At 37.3% G+C, this 24,244-nt stretch overlaps 2 protein-coding genes across 3 annotated transcripts; both read left to right on the top strand.

Moving 5' to 3' along the window:
* The first annotated feature begins 307 nt into the window (after positions 1–307).
* On the top strand, positions 308–3,487 carry LOC149375975 (arrestin domain-containing protein 17-like). Its single transcript, XM_089588427.1, has 5 exons — positions 308–339; positions 410–525; positions 652–771; positions 862–1,085; positions 3,479–3,487. The coding sequence occupies exons 1-5, from the start codon at positions 308–310 to the stop codon at positions 3,485–3,487; spliced, it is 501 nt and encodes a 166-aa protein (XP_089444553.1).
* A 9,828-nt stretch (positions 3,488–13,315) lies between these two features.
* LOC149375976 (uncharacterized) lies at positions 13,316–15,127 on the top strand. 2 transcript variants are annotated; one of them, XM_089592359.1, is made up of 4 exons: positions 13,316–13,577; positions 14,085–14,311; positions 14,386–14,445; positions 14,691–15,127. In XM_089592359.1, exons 1-4 carry the CDS (start codon positions 13,522–13,524, stop codon positions 15,038–15,040), a joined length of 693 nt encoding a protein of 230 aa, XP_089448485.1. In that variant the 5' UTR covers positions 13,316–13,521; the 3' UTR covers positions 15,041–15,127. The 2 variants fall into 2 exon arrangements, with proteins under 2 accessions (XP_089448485.1, XP_089448489.1); XM_089592363.1 differs by lacking the exon at positions 14,386–14,445.
* Positions 15,128–24,244: the final 9,117 nt, after the last annotated feature.

Genomic DNA, 24,244 nt, shown 5'->3' on the forward strand with positions numbered 1-24,244 from the left:
TCTCCTTGGGGTACAATTGAACAGCTCACTATATATACGAGGATACACGCGTTCTCGCCTTACCGTCGCCGCTCCCGTCCCCGTCACGCGCCTGCGCTCCCTTGAATTTTGGATTTTTCGTCGTTATACCGTTGCCGTATAGCCGACAAAACGTGTCCTTAATCCTCGTGCTTTGCGTATATGCCCTGATGCGCGCGGATGGTAGTGTGCTCGTGCCTGCCCTCGCGTGAACCACCGCGAGTGACTCGTTGAATTTCCACTTGTGTGCGCGCAAAGTCACGGGACGCCAATGGACCCCGAGAGCGAAATGGCACCAGCCACGGGGCCCGATCCCGCGAGGTTGTATCGGCACATTTTAACCCCATTGCATTTTTTTCACCCTCACCCTCGGGGGGGCTCGTTTTTTCAGCTACGGCCTCGAGCGCGTCGACGTGGTCCTCGATAACGCCAACGGAGTGTTTGTAGCCGGGAAAACGGTCACCGGGTGCGTCCGGCTGAGGCTGCGGGCGCCGATCGATGCTCTAGGTAATATACCAATCCGATGTCCCTCTCTATGAGTTGCACCCTCCTATTTCTCGATTTTTTCATATATATATTTTCAATGCAACCGATGATGTCGACAAGTGCCGTTTTTTTAAAATTTTTTTTCAGGGATTTGCGTGAGGTGCAAGGGGGAAGCGCGAGTGCGCTTCACCGACCGGTCAGCCGGCATCCGGCGAAAATTCGCAGCCGAGGAGGGCTACTTGCACCTCGAGCCCTTCATCTTTGGCGGTAAGTGTGTGATTTATATTTACGTAACGATGGAGAAAAAAAAAAAGAAAAGAAACACGTATAATATATAGGGTTTGTTGACTCGCGTAGACGGTGAGTCGTCGAGCCGGGTCGAGGTGACCGGTAGCCGTGATTACTCCTTCAGCCTCGAGTTACCTGATAAGGTGCCATGTAGCTTCGAGGGACTGTACGGTAGGATTCGCTACTCTATAAGGGCCAGCCTCGTCGTGGCTCGGGACGTCGTCTTTCACTCGCAAGTGCTGCCCTTCAGCCTCGTCTCGACGGTCGATCTCAATCGGGACTCTCTGGCGCCGGTGAGTCAACCCAACCGCGTATACAAGTACAATACGTCTCATAATATGTATATAGTACATATAAAAGTCTCGGGCTGGTATTTCAACACCCCCTCGCTTGGATACTGTTCACTGTGGGCCGAGTGACTGTGTATCATATACGCTGTTTCTTTTCTCATAAAGGGGAAAGTACCGTAAGACCTCAAATGCATTTATTTTGCCTTCATTCTTTCTGATGTTTTTTTTTGTTTTTGTTTTTGTTTTTTATGTTTAACATTGTCTAGTTTGAAAAAATAGCTGTGGAACGTGTATACGCAACGGGATTTTTCTTAAAATGTTGGTGCAACTTTTTCTCACATGTTATACGTGTAGGTGCACGGGTTGAGTGCTTAACCGAGTTATCAAGAAAAAGCTTTTTACCCGCGGCTTATGGCGCGCTGTACGTGTGGCTGTGTGTGTGTGTGTGTGTGTGTGTAGAGACTACAACTATATTTACCATGTATCATATTTTAAAAAATTATTCAGTGACTATAGTACATTTATTCTTTATGACATAGGTTAAGAAATATTACGTGGAATATCTTTACATATTTACAAAACATAAAATTCACCTAATTGTCATGTTCAAAATACAATAAGTTTAGATCGTGACAGTACCCAAGAGTAATACTATTTTGTTTTTTATATATGTTACTGTTTTTTACTTGATACTAAATTATGAATAAGATCAGTGACAAAAATATTGATGGGTGGAAAGCTTGACATAGTAGTATTAGCAAATCTAGACACATCTAGAAATAATTAACTTATCTCTAATCGAAAATTTAGTATGGAAATTATCGTTAAGTGATAATTTACATAATTTTATCAATTCCTAACTTTATGTAATTGTTTCTTAAGATCGCATGCTTTAATAAGACTATATTTAAGCATTTTTTCTTTAACTATTGGCTTAGGAAAAATATACGAGAGTGTATTCCAGACACTTACTTTATTTTATGAAAATTTGTACGTTATATAAGCGCTCAATAATGACTGTACAGTTTCACAAACCCCCAATAAAATTCTATTCATCGATGTTGGGTCTCCTTACGTGCTTACGCACAATTACATTGGGTTACGATTTTTTAAAAAAATTTTTCATGATTTATAATATTAAATGTAACTTTTTCTACTACTTGCATTGCATCACATTTACTTGTAAAATAATAATGGAATAAATACAATTTTGAAGTGGCTCTGGACTTTGGGATAAATAAATTAAGCTTTGAACACAATATAAACTTGCACTGGTTTCTTCCTCTATCCAAACAATGAAAGGTCTATATATGACAATTTATTATGAAGATGATACCTCCTTTCAAAGACCTACTCTCATACTTATACTCTTCAATTTATATAACGAAATATTTCAATTTTTGATTAATGCATATTTTTCAATGTATTACTGTACATTGTTTGATAATTGTGAGTGTTTTTACAGCTCGTTTCATTATTATTATTAAATTGTTTCATATCTCTCTATTACATAATACAACGTACACCATACTGTTTTTTATTAAGCATTGAATAATGTTTTTCAATTTAATCACCATAATATTAATTTTTGGGCCCTAAAAATTAATATTATCAACCTTTAAATAACTACCACTATATTTTTCAAAATCAAATTAATATTTTCTGTAACGAAGACATGAATCAATTTCTTTTATATAAAATTTTTTTTTAATTACTGTGATGAAGATGTCTTTTTATATTATTAAAATCTAATTTCTTTTTTACGTTTTTTTAACGTAATTTTAACTATTGTTCTCTTATGTACTCCATGGAGTGCACTCTCGACAGCTGATTCCGTGACAAACCTTCCGTCTCGAAGTCTTTTACGCACAAAAGTACGCATAAAACAAGATCACATATAGTTGTTACTTCATAATAATTACTACAATACTGTTGTTTTCTCATGTACTTAAAAGTGTACACTCTTAACAGCTGACTCTGATTGATATCATGTCTGCCGCCTCGAAGCTTTTTATACACATAAATACGTAGTGAGTAAAAAAGCAAGATCACAATCAGTGACAGTAATATTGAATACTTTCTGGGTTAAAACTAAAAAATTATTTGATATTCATGTTAAAGAATTGATCCGTTTTTACTTAACATGCATAATTTTAAACGCATTATTTTTTTGATACCTGCTGTTATCTCATACATTTCATCGAATATTCGATGCATATGGACTCTTAATAGCAGACTTGGAATTGAATGTACCATCTTGAAGCTTTTCACGCATTCCGCGAAAAACAAGATCACAGGCAGGAAGTCTAGATGATTCAAAACTCATCTCCACTTGTTCAATAAATAAAATTAAGTAATTATAAAAAATGTGTAACATAATTTGATCATTTTATCAGGACTACTAGTATTTGATGTTCTCTCATGCACTTAGTAAAAGTACACTTTCGACAGCTGAGCACGGGTAGTGTCCACCGTCTTAAAGTTCTTCACACACATTTGCGTAAAAAACGAGATCACAAAAAATTAATTTTTATAACTTATAATGAATTACGTACATTATTATTGGTTTTGAAACGTGAGAAATACATATAACGTATTGTTAACTCGTAGTATTTTGCCAAGTCAACATCATTAACTCTTTATACTTAAAGAAATTAATATACTCGTATGTTTGTCATGAATAGTATTTAAGAATCGTGGATAACATCTTCATCACGTTTAGCACTTCTAGAATTTGACATTACAAATAAAGTCATACAATGACAAATTTCGAATAACGTATTATGACATATTATTTAATAATTGATAAGGTATTATGAGTTTTTGTGATACGTACAATGAAGATTAATACTGCTCAGAAACCTTACACGAGAAAAAAAAAGATCGACTGTAATGTACAGGTGTACCTATGCAGAATTTTTTTCACTATAAGACATCCCTTGAAGTCCCTGCTTATGAAGTAAAAATAAATTATACTAAAAAAATTATTAACTAATACATAACTAAAAACTTGTTCTGTTTATCGTGCAAATTGGTTGCCTTAATTAGTGAAATAGTGGGTTAATTTTTTCCAAGATAAATTAAATATATAAAATATTCCATTTTCTTTAGTGACGATAGAAAAACGCTATTTATCTACGATTGCAAATAGAAATATAAATTTACCAATTTTTTACCAAAACCGTACAAACTAAGAATCATAATTGGATCTCGATGCTTCTTATCGAACATTTATATAAACAAATTTTTTTATTAAATAGTATAAGTCCCTTGAAAAAAAAATATGAACTGCAATTATTTCTAATTTTTTCGATTAATTATTTAGTCATGAAGGTATAGACTGTAATTTTGTAGAATGTTAAGTGGTAACTTTTTTATGTGGAATTTGATTTCGTTTGAACCAAATTTCATTATTTCTGTTCATGCCAATTGCAATGTCTTAAAACCGATCATTATACACACATTTCTAAGCTCAATAAAAATTTTAAATTACTTATACATTTTTTCATTTTAGCAAAAAAATTTTGTGCATACGAAATTGCATTGATCTCGAATAAAATAAGTTATGATCCGTTTATCCATCAACAAAATAAAATGTTTCATAAAAAGTTCATAGTTTTTCTTCAAGCAGTAATAACATTAGAAAAATAAAAAGTTATATTTAGTTAGTAAATGTGTTTGTTTCAGAATAAACTTTAATTGTTCTGAAAATGCTATGCAATTACAAAGTTTTTTTATATTTACTTTTGATAACTGATATAAACTTATTTATTATGATGTATGTAGATGTACGTTTTCAAAATACAATAATTTAAATACTTAACAACTTTTTAGTTTTCTGTAATATATAGCAAGCTATACTCCTTTAATGTTATTACCTGCATCATCCAACCGTCTTTGGAACTCTTGTATCTCTCTGGTTGATTCTGTAGCTTTTTGCTCAAGAACATTTTTTTGTTCTACAACTCTTTCTATGGATTTCTTTTCATCTTCCATTCTTCTTTTCTTGTTTTGTCTTTTTCTCCATGACTTTGATGGCTGATTATTCTCCACCCCATTGTTGTGTTGTTGTTTTTCTTGACGCTTTTTTTCTCTTTTTCTTTTGTTTCTAATAGCCAAGCGTGACACTGTTTGCAGAGAAAATTCACTTAATAAATTGACAAATGACTATTATTAAATGCATTGTTCAGTGTTAGATGGAATTTCTTACAGATATAATGTGCTAGATAAACAGTGGACATGACTACGTATTTTGTTTAGTTACCCTTATATGAAAAAATGATATACTACCTATTTGATCGTAGATTACAATACCTGAGCGTTGACAAGAATTTTGCAGTTGAATATTGCTCAATGGTAGTCGCACACCAGGAAATATGCGAGAGGTAGATGTTGAAGAGATGCTCAGTTGAGCGTTACGTAGCCTCATGTTTCTATTGAACGGGATATTTAAACTTGAGTCGTTATATCTGGGTGGTTGATATTCACCATTATTTGACGTAATATTTTCATGAAGCTGCTCATGTCTCAGTTGCCTGGCTACAAATCCACTTTTCAATTAATAAATTGACAAATGACTATTATTGAATGCATTGTTTAATGTTAGATGAAATGTAATTCATCACACATGTGCAAGATAAACGGTGGACTTGACTACGTTTTTTGTTTAGTTACCCTTATTTGAAAAAATGATATACTACATATTTGATCATAGATTACAATACCTGAGTATTGTTTTGTTTATTATTTAAAAAAATAATTAACGCAAGTACCAATCACCACACAACCCGGGGCGCTTACTGGCCGCTTTGTTTTTTAATATAATAAATAAAATAACACAAGCGCCAATCCTCACACAACCCGGGGCGCTTACTGGCCGCTTTGTTTTTTAATATAATAAATAAAATAACACAAGCGCCAATCCCCACACAACCTGGGGCGCTTACTGGTTGCTTTGTTAATTAATATAATAAATAAAATAACACAAGCGCCAATCCTCAAACAACCTGGGACGCTTACTGGTTGCTTTGTTTTTTAATATAATAAATAAAATAACACAAGCGCCAATCCCCACACAACCCGGGGCGCTTACTGGCCGCTTTGTTTTTTAATATAATAAATAAAATAACACAAGCGCCAATCCCCACACAACCCGGGGCGCTTACTGGCCGCTTTGTTTTTTAATATAATAAATAAAATAACACAAGCGTCAATCCCCACACAACCTGGGGCGCTTCCTGGTTGCTTTGTTAATTAATATAATAAATAAAATAACATAAGCGCCAATCCCCACACAACTCGGGGTGCTTACTGGCCGCTTTGTTTTATAATATAATAAATAAAATAACACAAGCGCCAATCCCAACACAACCCGGGGCGCTTACTGGCCGCCTTGTTTTTTAACATAATAAATAAAATAACACAAGCGCCAATCCCCACACAACCCGGGGCGCTTACTGGTTGCTTTGTTAATTAATATAATAAATAAAATAACACAAGCGCCAATCCCCACACAACCCGGGGCGCTTACTGGCCGCTTTGTTTTTTAATATAATAAATAAAATAACACAAGCGCCAATCCCAACACAACCCGGGGCGCTTACTGGCCGCCTTGTTTTTTAATATAATAAATAAAATAACACAAGCGCCAATCCCCACACAACCTGGGGCGCTTATTAGCCGCTTTGTTTATTAATTGAATAAATGAAATAAGAAATAACATTCCGGAGCGTTAGATGATGATTTTGAAAATTAATAAAATTTATAAAGTAATAACACGAATGCCCATCACCAAACTATAAAGAGCATTTTCTAGTTGCGCTTGACTTTTTTCATCATTTGATGCTTACTTCAAACAAATAATGCAACCAGTAAGCGCCCCGGGTTGTGTGGTGATTGGTACTTGCGTTAATTAATTTTTGTATAATAAATAAGCCGGCCAGTAAGCGCCCCGGGTTGAGTGGGGATTGGCGCTTGTGTTATTTAATTTATTCTAAATAAATAAAGAGACCAGTAAGCGCCCCGGGTTGTGTGGGGATTGGCGCTTCTGTTATTTTATTTATTATATTAAAAAACAAAGCGGCCAGTAAGCGCCCCGGGTTGTGTGGGGATTGGCGCTTGTGTCATTTTATTTATTATATTAATTAACAAAGCAACCAGTAAGTGCTCCGGGTTGTGTGGTGATTGGTACTTGCGTTAATTTTTTTTTTAAATAATAAACAAAGCGGCCAGTAAGCGCCCTGGGTTGTGTGGGGATTGGCGCTTGTGTTATTTTATTTATTATATTAAAAAACAAAGCGGCCAGTAAGCGCTTCGGGTTGTGTGGGGATTGGTACTTGCGTTAATTATTTTTTTAAATGATAAACAAAGCGGCCAGTAAGCGCCCCGGGTTGTGTGAGGATTGGCGCTTGTGTTATTTTATTTATTATATTAAACAACAAAGCGGCCAGTAAGCGCCCCGGGTTGTGTGGGGATTGGCGCTTGTGTTATTTTATTTATTATATTAAAAAACAACGCGGCCAGTAAGCGCCCTGGGTTGTGTGGGGATTGGCGCTTGTGTTATTTTATTTATTATATTAAAAAACAAAGCGGCCAGTAAGCGCCGCGGGTTGTGTGGGGATTGGCGCTTGTGTTATTTTATTTATTATATTAAACAACAAAGCGGCCAGTAAGCGCCCCGGGTTGTGTGGGGATTGGCGCTTGTGTTATTTTATTTATTATATTAAAAAACAAAGCGGCCAGTAAGCGCCCTGGGTTGTGTGGGGATTGGCGCTTGTGTTATTTTATTTATTATATTAAAAAACAAAGCGGCCAGTAAGCGCCGCGGGTTGTGTGGGGATTGGCGCTTGTGTTATTTTATTTATTATATTAAACAACAAAGCGGCCAGTAAGCGCCCCGGGTTGTGTGGGGATTGGCGCTTGTGTTATTTTATTTATTATATTAAAAAACAACGCGGCCAGTAAGCGCCCTGGGTTGTGTGGGGATTGGCGCTTGTGTTATTTTATTTATTATATTAAAAAACAACGCGGCCAGTAAGCGCCCTGGGTTGTGTGGGGATTGGCGCTTGTGTTATTTTATTTATTATATTAAAAAACAACGCGGCCAGTAAGCGCCGCGGGTTGTGTGGGGATTGGCGCTTGTGTTATTTTATTTATTATATTAAACAACAAAGCGGCCAGTAAGCGCCCCGGGTTGTGTGGGGATTGGCGCTTGTGTTATTTTATTTATTATATTAAAAAACAAAGCGGCCAGTAAGCGTCCCGGGTTGTGTGGGGATTGGCGCTTGTGTTATTATATTTATTATATTAAAAAACATAGCGGCCAGTAAGCGCCCCGGGTTGTGTGGGGATTGGCGCTTGTGTTATTTTATTTATTATATTAAAAAACAAAGCGGCCAGTAAGCGCCGCGGGTTGTGTGGGGATTGGCGCTTGTGTTATTTTATTTATTATATTAAACAACAAAGCGGCCAGTAAGCGCCCCGGGTTGTGTGGGGATTGGCGCTTGTGTTATTTTATTTATTATATTAAAAAACAAAGCGGCCAGTAAGCGTCCCGGGTTGTGTGGGGATTGGCCCTTGCGTTAATGTTTATTGTATTTTATTAATCATTAAAGCTTGTGATACTGCTTTTAGGCGCGTTGGGTTATTGGGTTAAATAGCTTAGGATTAATTTATCAAGTTATGGTGTATGAAATGTTGTCGAGTTATCTGGGTTCTTGCGTCTTGCTCCATATAGCCAATTCGAATTTCCAGCAAGTTCGGCAGTCACTTTTGAGAGCGCTGCGCGTGACACGAATGACAGACTTTCGTCAATACTTTAGTATAGGTACTTAGTTCTCATAAAAAAAAAAACTTAACTATTCATCCAAGTATACCGATTCAATAAGAATTTATAAAATAAATACGGCTGCAGTTATCACTTACCATGGGAAAAACATCAAAAGACAAGCGAGACATTTATTACAGAAAAGCAAAAGAGCAAGGTTGGAGAGCAAGAAGTGCATTTAAATTACTGCAAATTGATGATGAATTCAAGATCTTTAATGGTCAGTTACTTACGAACTAAGGATTATTCTTTATTCGTTGCATTGTAGATAGTTAGTAATTGTTGAATTTTTTAAATATTTGCAGGTGTAACCAAAGCTGTAGATTTGTGTGCAGCACCAGGAAGTTGGAGTCAAGTGTTGTCTCGAAGGCTCAAGTACTTAATTAGTATTTTATCCTTATGTAGCTCCAAAATTGTACAATCAACTTTCAATTGGAACATTTATTACACGGTATACACATTACAAAACAATGATTCAAAAATATACAAAATTTTAAGAGTTTCTATTAAAATCTTATCTGATGAAAATTATAAGCATAATAAATAACATTGCATGTTCAATGGCTTTTATTGTAGTACGCATACAAAAAAAAGAATAAGTTGGACACAAAAGGGTTTAAATAATTTTTCAAAAGAGAACACAATAATGCGCAAATATACAGCCATTCAAATAACTGAAAAAAAAAATTTTTTTTGTGATAGGCAATAGGGGGTTCTAAATCCCCAAATGTAGCATACGAGTAAATAATAGTAACATAAAGTTATGTCGAACGTGCTTGGCGCGATCTGCCTTATTGTGGATAATTTTTATCTCACTTTTATATTATTCAATAAGCACACCACACTATATATAAGAAGCACACAACTTTATTAATTTTTTTTTTTTTTGTAACATTTATGTCACCAATAATTACACAAATCTTTTCTTAAAGACAATTTTCATTTTTAATGCCATATTGTCACTTGAATGGTTCTGTATTAACGTAAAAATATTTTATTTTTATTTTTTTTCATATATGCGACGTAGTATGTTTTTGTAAAGGATATTCCAAATATACGCGCAGTTTCACTTTGTCTTTACTTAAATCGAATAAAGTTTTTCGCATGAATATATTTTTATTCCAAATCAAGTTATATTACTTTTAGTTATATTTGTTAAATAAACTAATTATACATTTTAATATTTTTTTGGCAATTTAATGCAATTGATCTTTGAAAAATCCCATCAAACATTTCACTCGATCTGTTTCAACCAATCACACAACGAATAAAAAGGCACCGATTGCCACGTGGTAATAATAATAAATTTTTTATAAACGCACAAATCGAAATAAACTAAACGGGCAAAAAAATTAGTCACAGTAGGCCTTTGTGGTGGCAGATGCAATTTAAACGATTGCGTCGCACTTTAACTGAACTTTGTTTCGCTTTCATTCGCTCATTCTGTGGGATAAGCTTAATATACATAAAAAAAAAAAAAAAACTGTCAACTGTACCTCGTTTACATTACATTCATTTAACAGAATGGCAAAGAAAGGTGTGAATCATCATGTAAAAGTATTATACGAATAAGAAAGGAAAAGATTTTTCGAAATGCAGCAAACAAGCTGATGATGATGAATTTATAACTACTTTAAAACGCGGGTTCATTGCTGAAATGAAAATCATGAAAACGCATGATGTTGATGGTACAGCCAACTATTAACATAATGTCACGAAAAATCAAGCGCGTACGTATATTTGTTCACTTGCAAGCTCGTCAAAGTTTCTACTAATCCCCATAAAATCAAATGAAAAAGGTGTTTGAAGCATGTAATCTATCAATACATAAGCTACACACACACACGAAGGGCGCTGAAGAGGAATAAATTAGCGTACTCGGGAGGAAAAATGTTAGGTATACAAAAACGTAAAGTACGAAGGCAAGAAAGGAAAATGTTTCACCGGCTAAGCGATGAGATGAGCCGCGATGTATATCCGGGCCGTCAAGTGCAGCTCGAGCTTTTCGGGCCACCTGCATCGAGCCCCAGTGAGAAATAAAATCAAGCCATTAATGTCCTGTTCGGGTAATGCAGCACACGGAAAAGACTAACTTTTTCTTCAACGACGGTATTTTATACACAGCGCTGCTTGTTAATGTGTACGTATGATATATATATATATAGATGTGCAATGTATATATCATACACCGTTCTTTTTCCTTCGTGTAGGTGTAAGTACCTATACATATACCTGGGGGCTGCGCGTATACAAAAAGTTTTATCGCCACCGCTGGAGGATGTGTATGGACTCGCGGAAATTGGGGGCTGCAAAAGGTATACTCGGTTCCGCGAGTATAAAGTAAACTTTCCTCCTTCCCATTCGAGTCCTGTACGTTATACCTATTGTCAAGCGTCAGCGGCGCAGTGCTAATTACGTCGCTAACCCGATTTCGAGAGTTGGCCACCGCCGCCAACAGCTTCTCTCTTTCTCCCCCCCCCCTTCGTGTCTCTGTCGCTGTTGCGCCGTACCTGCACTACTGCGAGCAACAGCGCCGGCGCTCTTTATCCGGTCTGGCGTCTCTGGCGGTCTCCCGTTTCGCCGTACGTTTACTCGGACTACTGGGACTTCTTTTTATACGTATACACTCTGCTTGCACGTGCCGTGCGTACACCTATAGGTATATACAAAAGTGTAGCTCTCTTTGTCGGCCCAAAACCTATCCCAATTTGTTGTTATCACGGAACTTGATGTTTAAACATGGTTTATTCATGGCTTACCACACAAACTTTTGTAGCTGCTTAAACCGACAAGTTTTATTGTACACATCACACACGAGCAGGTACTTACTTGCCAAAGTGCACAAAAGTTGTTAACTTGGCTGCAATCACTGTTTACACCATTACTATACGGTATAATATATATACACCAGCGTGGCAGAGCTCACGCGAGCTGATGCAGTAAAAAGAAAAGAAAAAAAAGTGAATTAAAAAAAAAAAAAAAAAAAAAACTTGATGGACAGAAGGTCCTTGTGGGAGTAAGTAGTTTTTCCTGCAACGAAATCTCGTCGTTTCGGCACGTACCGGGGAGTGCAGGAGTACAAGGCTTGAACGTATATATACTCTGATGGGTGGAGGACGTACACACATGTAACGTGGTGTACAGAAAAGCGAGTAAGTTTCCAATCCGAGCTTTAGTGCCGTGAAGGGTGCACACACACCTCGACCCTTTCGCTGGTTTGCGTGGACGACGTCACACCTACACACGTATCGTATATGTGTAACAAACTTCCAGAAGCAGTGCTGTGCTTACAATGCACCCTGTATAGCCGCCAAATTCTCGCAACTCCTTATCGCCTGTCCATTTTCTTTGAACCGCATTGTATACTCACTTTTTGGAGCTCAAGGTGCACTATGGCTGAAAATATTTTTTTTTTTTCTCCAACGAAACTTCTGGGAGTTAAAATAATCAATTACTAGCTTAATTTGTGAAAAATTACCCCAGTTGAGTAAAAAAAAAAAAAAAAACATGATGACGTATATTATGTAAGGGATCGATTGCGCATACGGAGGCGCATACGTAAACTGTATTAAATAAAAAAAAAAAAAAAAAAAAAATCACGATTTGTCTTTAGAAATTTTTTGATTGTATCTTGGGACGTTAACCGCGCCTTGAGCAGTAAAAATTCTCTTCCCACTTGGTTTGCATCCAACCAGGGCAAGCACGAGGAGTCTTGGAGTCAGGTATACGACAATAAACATGCTATTGGTGTATTACTTACATTTTTATGGCTTTGGTGAACAATCTTGCAAGGGACGATTTCCTTGGGGAGTCTTAAAAACATTACAACGAAAGAGAAAGTATTTGAATTTTCTGTTAAGACAAAAGGCTCAAGGCGTGATGTATCGCCTTGGCCAATTCGTGGGAAAAAGATAAGGGAATACGGAGAAAGAGAGAGAGAGAGAATCCGTGTTATTGTACGGAGTCCTAAAAAAAACAAGTTTCCGTTCAACAATAACAATTGCATCCTCGCAGGGCATGAAAATAATATATACGACAAGCAAATGGAGGTAAATCTAAGTGTAGTTACAGGGAGTGTGTATTAAGTCTCGATGACCCCATACGCACATACATATGCATATACGTGCAAAAGAGAGCACACGCGAAGAAAAAAGGAGAGGACGCGTGGGGTAGTATATACATAATACTAGCGAGAACATTCTCCTTGCACGTGCGGTTTTTTTCCAGCGCGACGAGAGAGCACGTGTCCATCGCCAGAGGGGGAAGGACAGAGCATAGCCAGGCGCATCGGTACGTTATTGGTTGGTTGTTTATTACGTGTCTCCTTGTTTGTTACGGAGTCGCCAAATATCGGAGCTCAGGCTCGTCTTCCTGCGTATGTCATAGGTGTAGTGGTGTTCACGGGCACGCCTACATGGTAACTGTGTGCGCATACAGTAGATGGGATAGGACGGTAGGACCGCTGCGGAGAGACATCACCTCATCAGAACGCAATTAGGCGTCGCCCATAGCTGCTGCTATATTACGGCTCCCGTTTAGCTCATTGTCTCCAAGGTCAACGGAAGTGCACTCCTGCAGATCATCAATAGTTGCTCGTAAGGTACGCTCACCAGGATGCGGATCAAGAAGCTTTCCGAGTCAGGGCTCGAGGATATGGATACCACGAGCAGGTGAGTCGAGTATTTCTCATTTTTATTGGTGTCCTTTGTCCCGAGGTCTATTCCCGTGATAAAGTTACTGGGGCTTTTCTTTTGGCATAGCATTTTTTCTCGAACGAAACGAAATTGCCGACTTGCCCGTGATTTCGAAGACAAATGTTTGTCCGCACAATCAAGTTATCGTGTTTCTTGTTTTTGTCAACAAAAATCTCGCGATGGTCTTTTTTAACGGACACAACAAAAGCTCCGGAGGAGTCCCTGAATGCTGGCAACATTCGCGCCCACAATAGTAGTGTTGAGCAGTACAAAGTCACCCCAGTCGATACGCAGTGGTATATCTATAGTGTGTTCAACTTCTCACCGTACAAACACACACATATACCTATGCGCATACACGCATACATAATAATTCTAAAAGTGCCTCCGGCCCGGGCCCCCGGCAAGAGTACGATATCCCGAGCGTGGATCATCCCTAGACATAATAGATATAGAAATTAAAAGGGAGTTCCTTTTGTACAGCGATGAGTTTCCGTCGACCAGCAGAAACAACAGCATCAGCAACGATAGCAGTTGCAGCAGCAGCTCCGATGACGAGAGCTCAGGAGCTTGCCGCAATGGTCAGAGGAATGCGAAAAAGTTGCACCAGTGCAAACGCTGTGGATATCGCAGCCAGCGCAAATCAAACGTGGGCCGGCATTATCTGCGGATTCATACCTTGCTGGGCAAACCCAAAGTTTGCTTTTGTGGTGAGTATTTGAAAATTGAGTTCGTGGAGAGAAGTACATTTTCACTTTTACAAGTGTACCTATGTTTAGACAAGAAAGAAACGTCTACGTAGGACATTTAGTATTCGAGTATTACACGATACATTTTTGGTCAGGTTAGTGGGTTTGCACTAAAGTTTACAAACTAATTTTTATTCGATGGAGCCTTGATGTAATGTTGATGTTAAATTTTCTCAATTGCTTGTGATTACAACACGTGTAATGTACTTAAGTTCTAAAAATTTTTCTTTTTCTGTTCGGCATGACAATATCGCTTTTTGCTCATTTTGCTTTGTCGATATACTTTTAAATTTATAGTTTTCCCTGTACTAATATTAATTGGTAATGTTTTAATTTGCAGGAAAAAAATTCAGTATTAAAGAAGATTTTTATCGCCACCAGGAAAAATATCATCCGTGCAGCCGACAATCTTCTTTCGTTGTAAGAGAAAAATACAGAATGAGTACTTCGCGAAGGCTCAACAACACTGACTGTAACAAAGAAAATATTAGCTTGAATCCGAGACCGTCAACCTCGAAACATGTAGTACTATATTGTAATTCTAAGAATGAACAGCTAACTTGTACAAATAGCAATAACATTTTTACCGAATTAGATGCCAAATCTCGTGCTTACATAAGAGACATTGACTTTGACTATCTTGATCTTGTTTTAAATCTATTTCATTTAAAGTACTCAAACAGGTTTTAAACTTTTTTTTTCTTTTTACCATATACATTTTAATCATAATTTTTAAATTGTGATAGCATAGATCCTTACCTTGCATGCCCTTTTTCTGAACATTATTCTTTTTTTGTACAATAGTTTCCATTGCCCATGTATTAAACACCCACAATCATGTAACGAACCTCGACGCTGATTAACAATTATGCTGTCTATATTTTATACTTTTTTTTAATAAGTTTTGTATGATAATTAATAAGTTTTTTTAATTTTTAAATGCTGCATGTAGCAAGTTGTTTGTAGCTCGATTTTGTAAAAACATACAAAAGTATGCATCACAGAATAAACCATAGCAGTTGAAAAGAGCAAGTGGAGATTCTAATTTACCTGAACCCGCTGCCTCCTCGAGCTGAAAAGAGCACAACAAACAAAACTAGACCGAGAGCCCGGGTGCTTCGTAAATTGCTGAAATAAACATGAGGAATCAGTTTTTCAAGCGCTTGTGATCGCCAGCAGCTGCATCGGACCGGTCAATCCATCTGCACGGAAGCGTAAAAGTTGGAGAAGCATCAGCAAACGCGCCCGGTAAATCGGCCGAGACAGAGAGCGGCTCTTTGCCAAATGAAAAATGGAAATAGGGGTGAGAGCCCGCGCACTCGGTGCCGGGAAAATTCGTGCTCTGTAGTCGCGAGCGAGACTCGTTGCTAATTATTTGCTCGTTGATCGTCTAACGAAGCATGACAATTCGTCGCTCGCTTCGTTAACATCATGATCGTCCATCACCCGGACGAGGCAATTAGCCCGCTAAGCGGCTAATGTACATTTCTCGTGACTGTAGGCAATCACTATATTTTATGTAACTACTATACAACTTTTGATGGTCCATGGCTTATATGTAATTGTTGGTTCATTCGAAAAACATTGATTACACAAAATATCTAGTTTCATCGGTGAAGTGTCATATCCATCGACAGGGTTGTGACTGAATTTTTGTTTTGTTTTTAGTAGAGTTTTGAAAATCTATTTATATAATTGTTTGTAATCTGAGTAAACGAAATTATTATTGTTTTTACATTGATGTTTAAAAAAAATAAAATAAAAATCGCCATTCATGAGGTAATTTCATTATTGAAGCAGTGTATCGATTGTATATAGCCCGAGGATTGCAGTGGCGGGAAAAAAAAAAAAAAACATCTCGCGCAAATTCGTCTTTCGCGTGCATAGGAAAACGGATGAATGAAGGGGCGGGGGGGGGGGGAGAGAGACACGGCGGGCCTCCAGGGGAAGGGCGAGCAGGCAAATAATTATTGTCATTGAAATTTATGGGATTGGCCTCGGTGTCCGGCGGAACTACAAGAAACTATTATTATTCGGGCTTGAAAGTACCATTCCACTCCATACTGCTACAGTGCCACCGCTGATGGTGTATGGCTGTTGTTCTGCATGTGTATAGTTAGCTCCTTCTCTCTCGGGGGAGAGGCTCTCGCGTCGACTATAAATCAGCGGCTCAGGAAAAACGAGGGCGATTTTCGCCAATTTGGCTACGCCAGACGTGTCACGGTCCAACCCCTTCCGCCTGTCCCTTTTCCTTTTCCGCAACCTCTGGTGATTTGGAAATGTTGCTGATGTAACTGGACACTGTTTGTTTCCCTGTAGATTTGTTAAAAGAGCTCTAATGTGTATATGTACCTACACACACACAGACACATACAGTCTCTTTAGTATCGCACTTGTCTGTAGTGTTGACAAATGGAGTATATATTTTTACTCAGTTGAAAAGTGTAACTACACATTGTTAAATTAATAAATAACTTTGATCCAAAAATGTGAGAGGCTTTATTTTGTGTACATATTCCATTGTGTGGATTTATATTTAAATATAACGTGCCAAAAACATTTTCTCTACAATTAGTTGTATCCTGTTACTCTGAATTACTAAAAATTATTCTTTTTTTTTTACTGTACACGAATGGCCAAACTTTTTGTTCTGGTCACAAGTTAACGTCCCAATCGTATTTTATTTGTGTATTAGAATGTTGGTGCACAACAAAGATGTAGTTTTTTCTTTCGAATTTTAATAATTTGTTCATCATGTCATATTATATTATAAATAAACTCTGTATAATTTGCCATTAAATATTAATGCGTTGAAATTTCACGCTCCACTGTTTGCCTCCCCGTTTTTGGAACTAATTTTAATAATCCAGAGAGTCTACGCGGGGAGAAAAGCAAAAAAACGTGGTAACGCGGTAAAGGTGGTTCAGTTGGCGACACGACAGGAGGAACAAAGTATATTACATAGAGATGCAGATAATTAAAAAGTGTCGATGAAGCATCATCGGATTGAACCGTCGTCGGGTTCGTCGCGCTCGCGCGTTAATTAACGCGAAAAAAGTTTTGCCCCTCCCCGTGCGTTATATTTCAATCAAACTAACTAGCGCGGAACCGCAAAAATCGACTTTCGAGAGCGCGCCCCTTCCCCAATCACGCGAATTCATTTCCTCCCCTGTGACACGACAATGCGAAACCTCTATTTTATGTGTACAGTATACTCACACAGGTTTGACAATGGAAGAGAAGCGAAGAAGGGGACGACACAATTAATTTCCCTCTGCTCTCTTTGCCTATATCTTGGCTGATGGTTCGCGATGCGCGCCCGATTGACGGTTCGATCCGCACAATGCACGTATACCTATACACGTTGTATGTACATTTATGGGTGTATTCCTATACAATTTATTGCTCGATGACACGATACAAATACCTATACAGATTTTCTCTCTCTACATTTGCACACGATATACATACATGTACATTTAAATTTAGAGCGATATATGAGATACTTGATGCTCGCGTATCTCATTACACCGTATATTTTTACTCGTATTACTTACGTTTACGCTCGGGGAAGCTAGAACTTCATCTTGTCATGGAAAAACCGTATTTCATCGGTTTTACATTTGTGTTTTATGTGACGGCACAACTCGATACTAGCAAAAATCAGGATGTTGGTGTAGGTAAAACGTCAATTAATATAAATGCACATCAAAAAGAGCTATTGTACGTTGTTTTTCATATCATTGAAAATGAGTTGATTTCCATTGGGAGGGCCAGTTGTTTTCAACAAACATCAATCACGTATATCAATAATTTTATATCAAAAAGATTAAAATGCTGTACATATAATGTACTTGCGAATTGCGAGACACGCGTGGAAAAGAAAGACAAATCAACCCCCGTCAGTCTATCGATCAATTTGTATAGTCAACGATGTAAATTATAAATCATTAAAATCTCCAAAGGGTATAAACAAAAAAAAGGGAAAAGTAGTTAGTTATGCGAGTTGATCCGAGGTATAGGGTCCAAGGCCGAGGAGAGAAAAACACGCGGCTAAGTAAACGAGCTCGAGGCCACCGCATCACACATTTCGAATAACGCGAGAGAGATAAGTACATATACGCGGAGGAGGAGAAAAAGCAGAGCACCAGTGCCACGCATCATCCACCCCTCCCCCCTCTCCTTGGGGTACAATTGAACAGCTCACTATATATACGAGGATACACGCGTTCTCGCCTTACCGTCGCCGCTCCCGTCCCCGTCACGCGCCTGCGCTCCCTTGAATTTTGGATTTTTCGTCGTTATACCGTTGCCGTATAGCCGACAAAACGTGTCCTTAATCCTCGTGCTTTGCGTATATGCCCTGATGCGCGCGGATGGTAGTGTGCTCGTGCCTGCCCTCGCGTGAACCACCGCGAGTGACTCGTTGAATTTCCATTTGTGTGCGCGCAAAGTCACGGGACGCCAATGGACCCCGAGAGCGAAATGGCACCAGCCACGGGGCCCGATCCCGCGAGGTTGTATCGGCACATTTTAACCCCATTGCATTTTTTTCACCCTCACCCTCGGGGGGGCTCGTTTTTTCAGCTACGGCCTCGAGCGCGTCGACGTGGTCCTCGATAACGCCAACGGAGTGTTTGTAGCCGGGAAAACGGTCACCGGGTGCGTCCGGCTGAGGCTGCGGGCGCCGATCGATGCTCTAGGTAATATACCAATCCGATGTCCCTCTCTATGAGTTGCACCCTCCTATTTCTCGATTTTTTCATATATATATTTTTAATGCAACCGATGATGTCGACAAGTGCCGTTTTTTAAAAATTTTTTTTCAGGGATTTGCGTGAGGTGCAAGGGGGAAGCGCGAGTGCGCTTCACCGACCGGTCAGCCGGCATCCGGCGAAAATTCGCAGCCGAGGAGGGCTACTTGCACCTCGAGCCCTTCATCTTTGGCGGTAAGTGTGTGATTTATATTTACGTAACGATGGAGAAAAAAAAAGAAAAGAAACACGTATAATATATAGGGTTTGTTGACTCGCGTAGACGGTGAGTCGTCGAGCCGGGTCGAGGTGACCGGTAGCCGTGATTACTCCTTCAGCCTCGAGTTACCTGATAAGGTGCCATGTAGCTTCGAGGGACTGTACGGTAGGATTCGCTACTCTATAAGGGCCAGCCTCGTCGTGGCTCGGGACGTCGTCTTTCACTCGCAAGTGCTGCCCTTCAGCCTCGTCTCGACGGTCGATCTCAATCGGGACTCTCTGGCGCCGGTGAGTCAACCCAACCGCGTATACAAGTACAATACGTCTCATAATATGTATATAGTACATATAAAAGTCTCGGGCTGGTATTTCAACACCCCCTCGCTTGGATACTGTTCACTGTGGGCCGAGTGACTGTGTATCATATACGCTGTTTCTTTTCTCATAAAGGGGAAAGTACCGTAAGACCTCAAATGCATTTATTTTGCCTTCATTCTTTCTGATGTTTTTTTTGTTTTTGTTTTTTCATGTTTAACATTGTCTTGTTTGAAAAAATAGCTGTGGAACATGTATACGCAACGGGATTTTTCTTAAAATGTTGGTGCAACTTTTTCTCACATGTTATACGTGTAGGTGCACGGGATGAGTGCTCAACCGAGGAGACTCCATATACTGTGCACATTTCAACCCTACACAAGGGCATTTTTTAGCACCGAGAAATACTTTACATATTTTTAATGCACGAAAAAAGTGAGCGCATTAAAATTGGCAACATTCAAACTCAACACTGTGTGTTAGCCTACGAAAATTCTTTACACGTGTTTTTTATCAGAATCACATGCACATTTCAATTGTACACGCTCAACATCCCCACAAAAATATTCTATACCATAACTTTACTTCACCATGATTCTCTCCACACAGTTTTACCCCCAATACGATACACAATGCAAGCTCTGCACCGTAATTTTCTACACAAAAATTTTCGACGCACTGATTTTTCATTACAATGCTTTTTTACACGTAGTGTAATGATTATTTTGTCGCACACTAAGGTCCTGCACAGTCATTAGTCTCCACAAACATTTTCTGCACACCAATTTTTTATCACAAAAATTTCCTACACGCAATTGCATGACTTCCACAACTCTCTGCACGACACAAAACATCGTATGCACGATTAGTCCCTTTTTAATTAAACAACACACACACACACACACACACACACACACACACACACACACATATATATATATATATATATATATATATATATATATATATATATATATATATATATATATATATATCAAAAAAAAGTTGTCATTCGCGAGCAACCGTTCAACAGCATACAGAAAGGATTGTGTAGCGTGGGCAACTATTTAAATTTCAATTTTTATGTCACAATGAGAGTAAGACCTTAGGGGTAAGCGTCGCTCTCAATATTATTATTGTTTATTGGTTATTTTATGAGTTGTTAGTTGTGATGTAAATAAAAGATATTCATTACAGAAAAAAACCTTTCGGTAAAAAACCTGTTTTATTGTTCGTGTTAACATACAAGAATGTGATACAGTCGTTAATAATAACCGATACAGCGATCGCTCTTGTGAGTATGTATGTGAATATGTGTATGTTGCATGAGGTGAAAATGTACCTTAAAGTCGTGAGCTTCGAAAGCTTCCCAAGGGGGAGAGTCTGGTTATGCGAGCTGGCGCTCGGCTTTCTCGGGTCTGCTGGCCAGGCAGGACCGCATTTTCGTCGCCACGAAATAATTTGAGTCTCGCGGGGAGACGATGTTGAAGTGTAGTGAGCACCCTCGTTTGATCTCGTTGGGAGACGGTAGAAACTTTTTCGTCGATGACGATGAGACGTCGAAGGAAAAAATATAACGATCCAAAGCTCTAGGTTAGATTGCTAATATCGTGACACGTCCGTTCTGTTCCAAAACCCCAAGGAAAGTGAAGTTTAACGCGCAAAAAACCAAAAGTCTCGCAAGCCACCGATAGTTACTTTTTTATTAGCGATGTATGATGATGAAGAAAATAAGACGCGCGTTTTGTTAAACATTTGCCGATCTTCAAAATTCGAACATTTATACTGACCTATGAAACAGATTGTATATATCTTTTTATGTTTGTTTTATTCAAAAACTTATCTGTTTCCTGCTGAATACTAAAGCACTTTTGATCAATGGCAACAAATATAAATCTTTCATGAGAAATGACAGCCAGCTAAGGTAATGTATGTTATACGACATAAATAATTAAATATCGTTGAATCTTTTTTCATAAATTTATAAAATATCTTTGGTGTATCATATAATTCATTCTTATATATTGAAAAACATGGTAGTGATATACTGATTGAAATTGATACGTTGTAATACACGTACAAAACCAATTTTTATTGAAATGTATAATAACATTTACACTTTACGTAACATAGGTTGAAAAAAAGATTAAACAATTCATCTGAGTATTTAGTTTTATTCTTAATATTATTTATGATTTGTTCAACAAATTAAATTTACATGACTTCAGTGACTATTGCACGAGCTTTTCAAAGTAGCTGTTAATAACATTTTGTTTTTATTTTTTTTAAAGATTATTGAGATAAAAATTGACTAAAAAATACGCTTCTAGTCAAACTTAGTTGTCGACATACTGGACACTCGATACTTCTTGTTTCGGGTATTCCTCTTAATCAGTATTTCGTCTTGTGGCAAGAATCGCAACTATAAAGATGCCCACACAAGATCCACATCTTCGTACTTCGATGGACAAGGCAAATAACACATGATGAGAGCTTTTCCATGTCTTCGGACCTCTTTGCTAAAAATAAGGTGGTATTAGACGTATACTATTTATTTTATTTTAATCTAAATTTTTTATGTAATATAAAAAGACTACTGTAATTTTTGCTCAGTGCACAAAGCTATACAAGTCATTAAGATTTTTTTAAGAAACATTGAGATGATAATTGATAGTATATTCATCTATAGTGAGACTTTTTAAAAGGTACAATTATACTACTACAAATATTAGACTACAAGCTATAAGAATCTTTTAAATTGCAGTTTCAAAATTTGTACCTATATCGTCAGTTCTATTAATTGTAATGCATTATATTGTTTAATCATAATATCTATTAACGGTAACTTAATTATATCTAATATATTATGTCGTTTTATATAAGTACAAAGTCATTTCATTTTAAGAAGTCATTGCTGTACAAATTATCCCACTATTTGTAATATATTGTCACGTTCTTAAGACTCCCATTATACCATGCTAGGTTTTGCATTTATCAATATTTTTTACACAGTAATTGTTAAAATGTTGCTATGGTTGTTTAACAACAGTTGAGCATTTTTTTTTTACTGACATGTACACAATATTCAGTTTCAAGAATATATTGCACTTGCCTTTACAAGTAGCTTTAAAAGTACTAGATATAGTTCTGCTATGAAAATTCATACTAATTTATTACAATTTAAGCTTTATTTATACTTTCTCAGTGTTGAGAACAATAGTTTAAAATATTCATTTTATAATAAAAAAACAAACATTTTTTTAACACTCTATGTCGGAGTAGAAACGTGCACATCTCTCTATGTGCAGTTGGGGTGAATCTTCCCAAACACGCACAGGTATACTTTCTCAAGTAACTTTTCTACACTTTTATTGGCTATAGGCTCTTCTCTCTTGCGCCCTCAACGCTGAGCTTACATATTTGCCTGCTTTATTCTGTGATGAGGAAAAAAGTGGGAATTGAGAAATAACTTTGAGATCTTACAACTCAAATGAAAATCAAAACAATGTAAACAATCTTGATCGAGTCAACCCATGAAGTGAGATTTTTCTCAGTAGTTAAGATGTATTAAGAAATACAAACTCGTAATTAATGCACAGCCTAAATCTAAATATGTAATATTCAATAATATTCATGATTTTCTTCGTCTAACAATTAAAAAATGTAATGAATTTACACGCTTTAATGTTTACTTATTTGTTTGATATAAAGTTCAGGATTTCAAATGTTAATTTACAAACGCATTCACAGATAGACATACATATCATTAGTTGACGGAAAACCACGTACTAATACCTTTTTATCAAAAGCATTGAAGTCATACGCTGATATTAGTTATGTAGCTGCAATGCGTGCAATTTTTTTTGTACGTGGATTTCAGACGACTTGTTGCACGTTTTCTAGCCCCGTACATCGTTCAACTTTTTTTTAATTACTAATATTACAGACATCAACTTGAGCGGTACGAATAAAATGTTATAAACTGTAGTGTAACTTCATTTCATACTATTAAACTAGCCCTTCAAAAAAATTGTCTATCTAAGTATGGGGCTTGCGACTTTTGCACAGAACAGCTTACAGACATTAAGAGCGTAGAAAAATTAACTCTCGAAAATGTATATATACATATGTGTGTGTGTGTGTGTGTGTGTGTGTGTGTGTGTGTAGAGACTACAACTATATTTACCATGTATCATATTTTAAAAAATTATTCAGTGACTATAGTATATTTATTCTTTATGACATAGGTTAAGAAATATTACGTGGAATATCTTTACATATTTACAAAACATAAAATTCACTTAATTGTCATGTTCAAAATACAATAAGTTTAGATCGTGACAGTACCCAAGAGTAATACTATTTTGTTTGTTATATATGTTACTGTTTTTTACTTGATACTAAATTATGAATAAGATCAGTGACAAAAATATTGATGGGTGGAAAGCTTGACATAGTAGTATTAGCAAATCTAGACACATCTAGAAATAATTAACTTATCTCTAATCGAAAATTTAGTATGGAAATTATCGTTAAGTGATAATTTACATAATTTTATCAATTCCTAACTTTATGTAATTGTTTCTTAAGATCGCATGCTTTAATA

The sequence above is a fragment of the Copidosoma floridanum genome, unplaced genomic scaffold (genome assembly GCF_036245765.1).
Source record: "Copidosoma floridanum isolate Cflo_tuat_1 unplaced genomic scaffold, Cflo_Japanese_pri ptg000001l, whole genome shotgun sequence".
Classification (NCBI taxonomy): Eukaryota; Metazoa; Arthropoda; class Insecta; order Hymenoptera; family Encyrtidae; genus Copidosoma; species Copidosoma floridanum.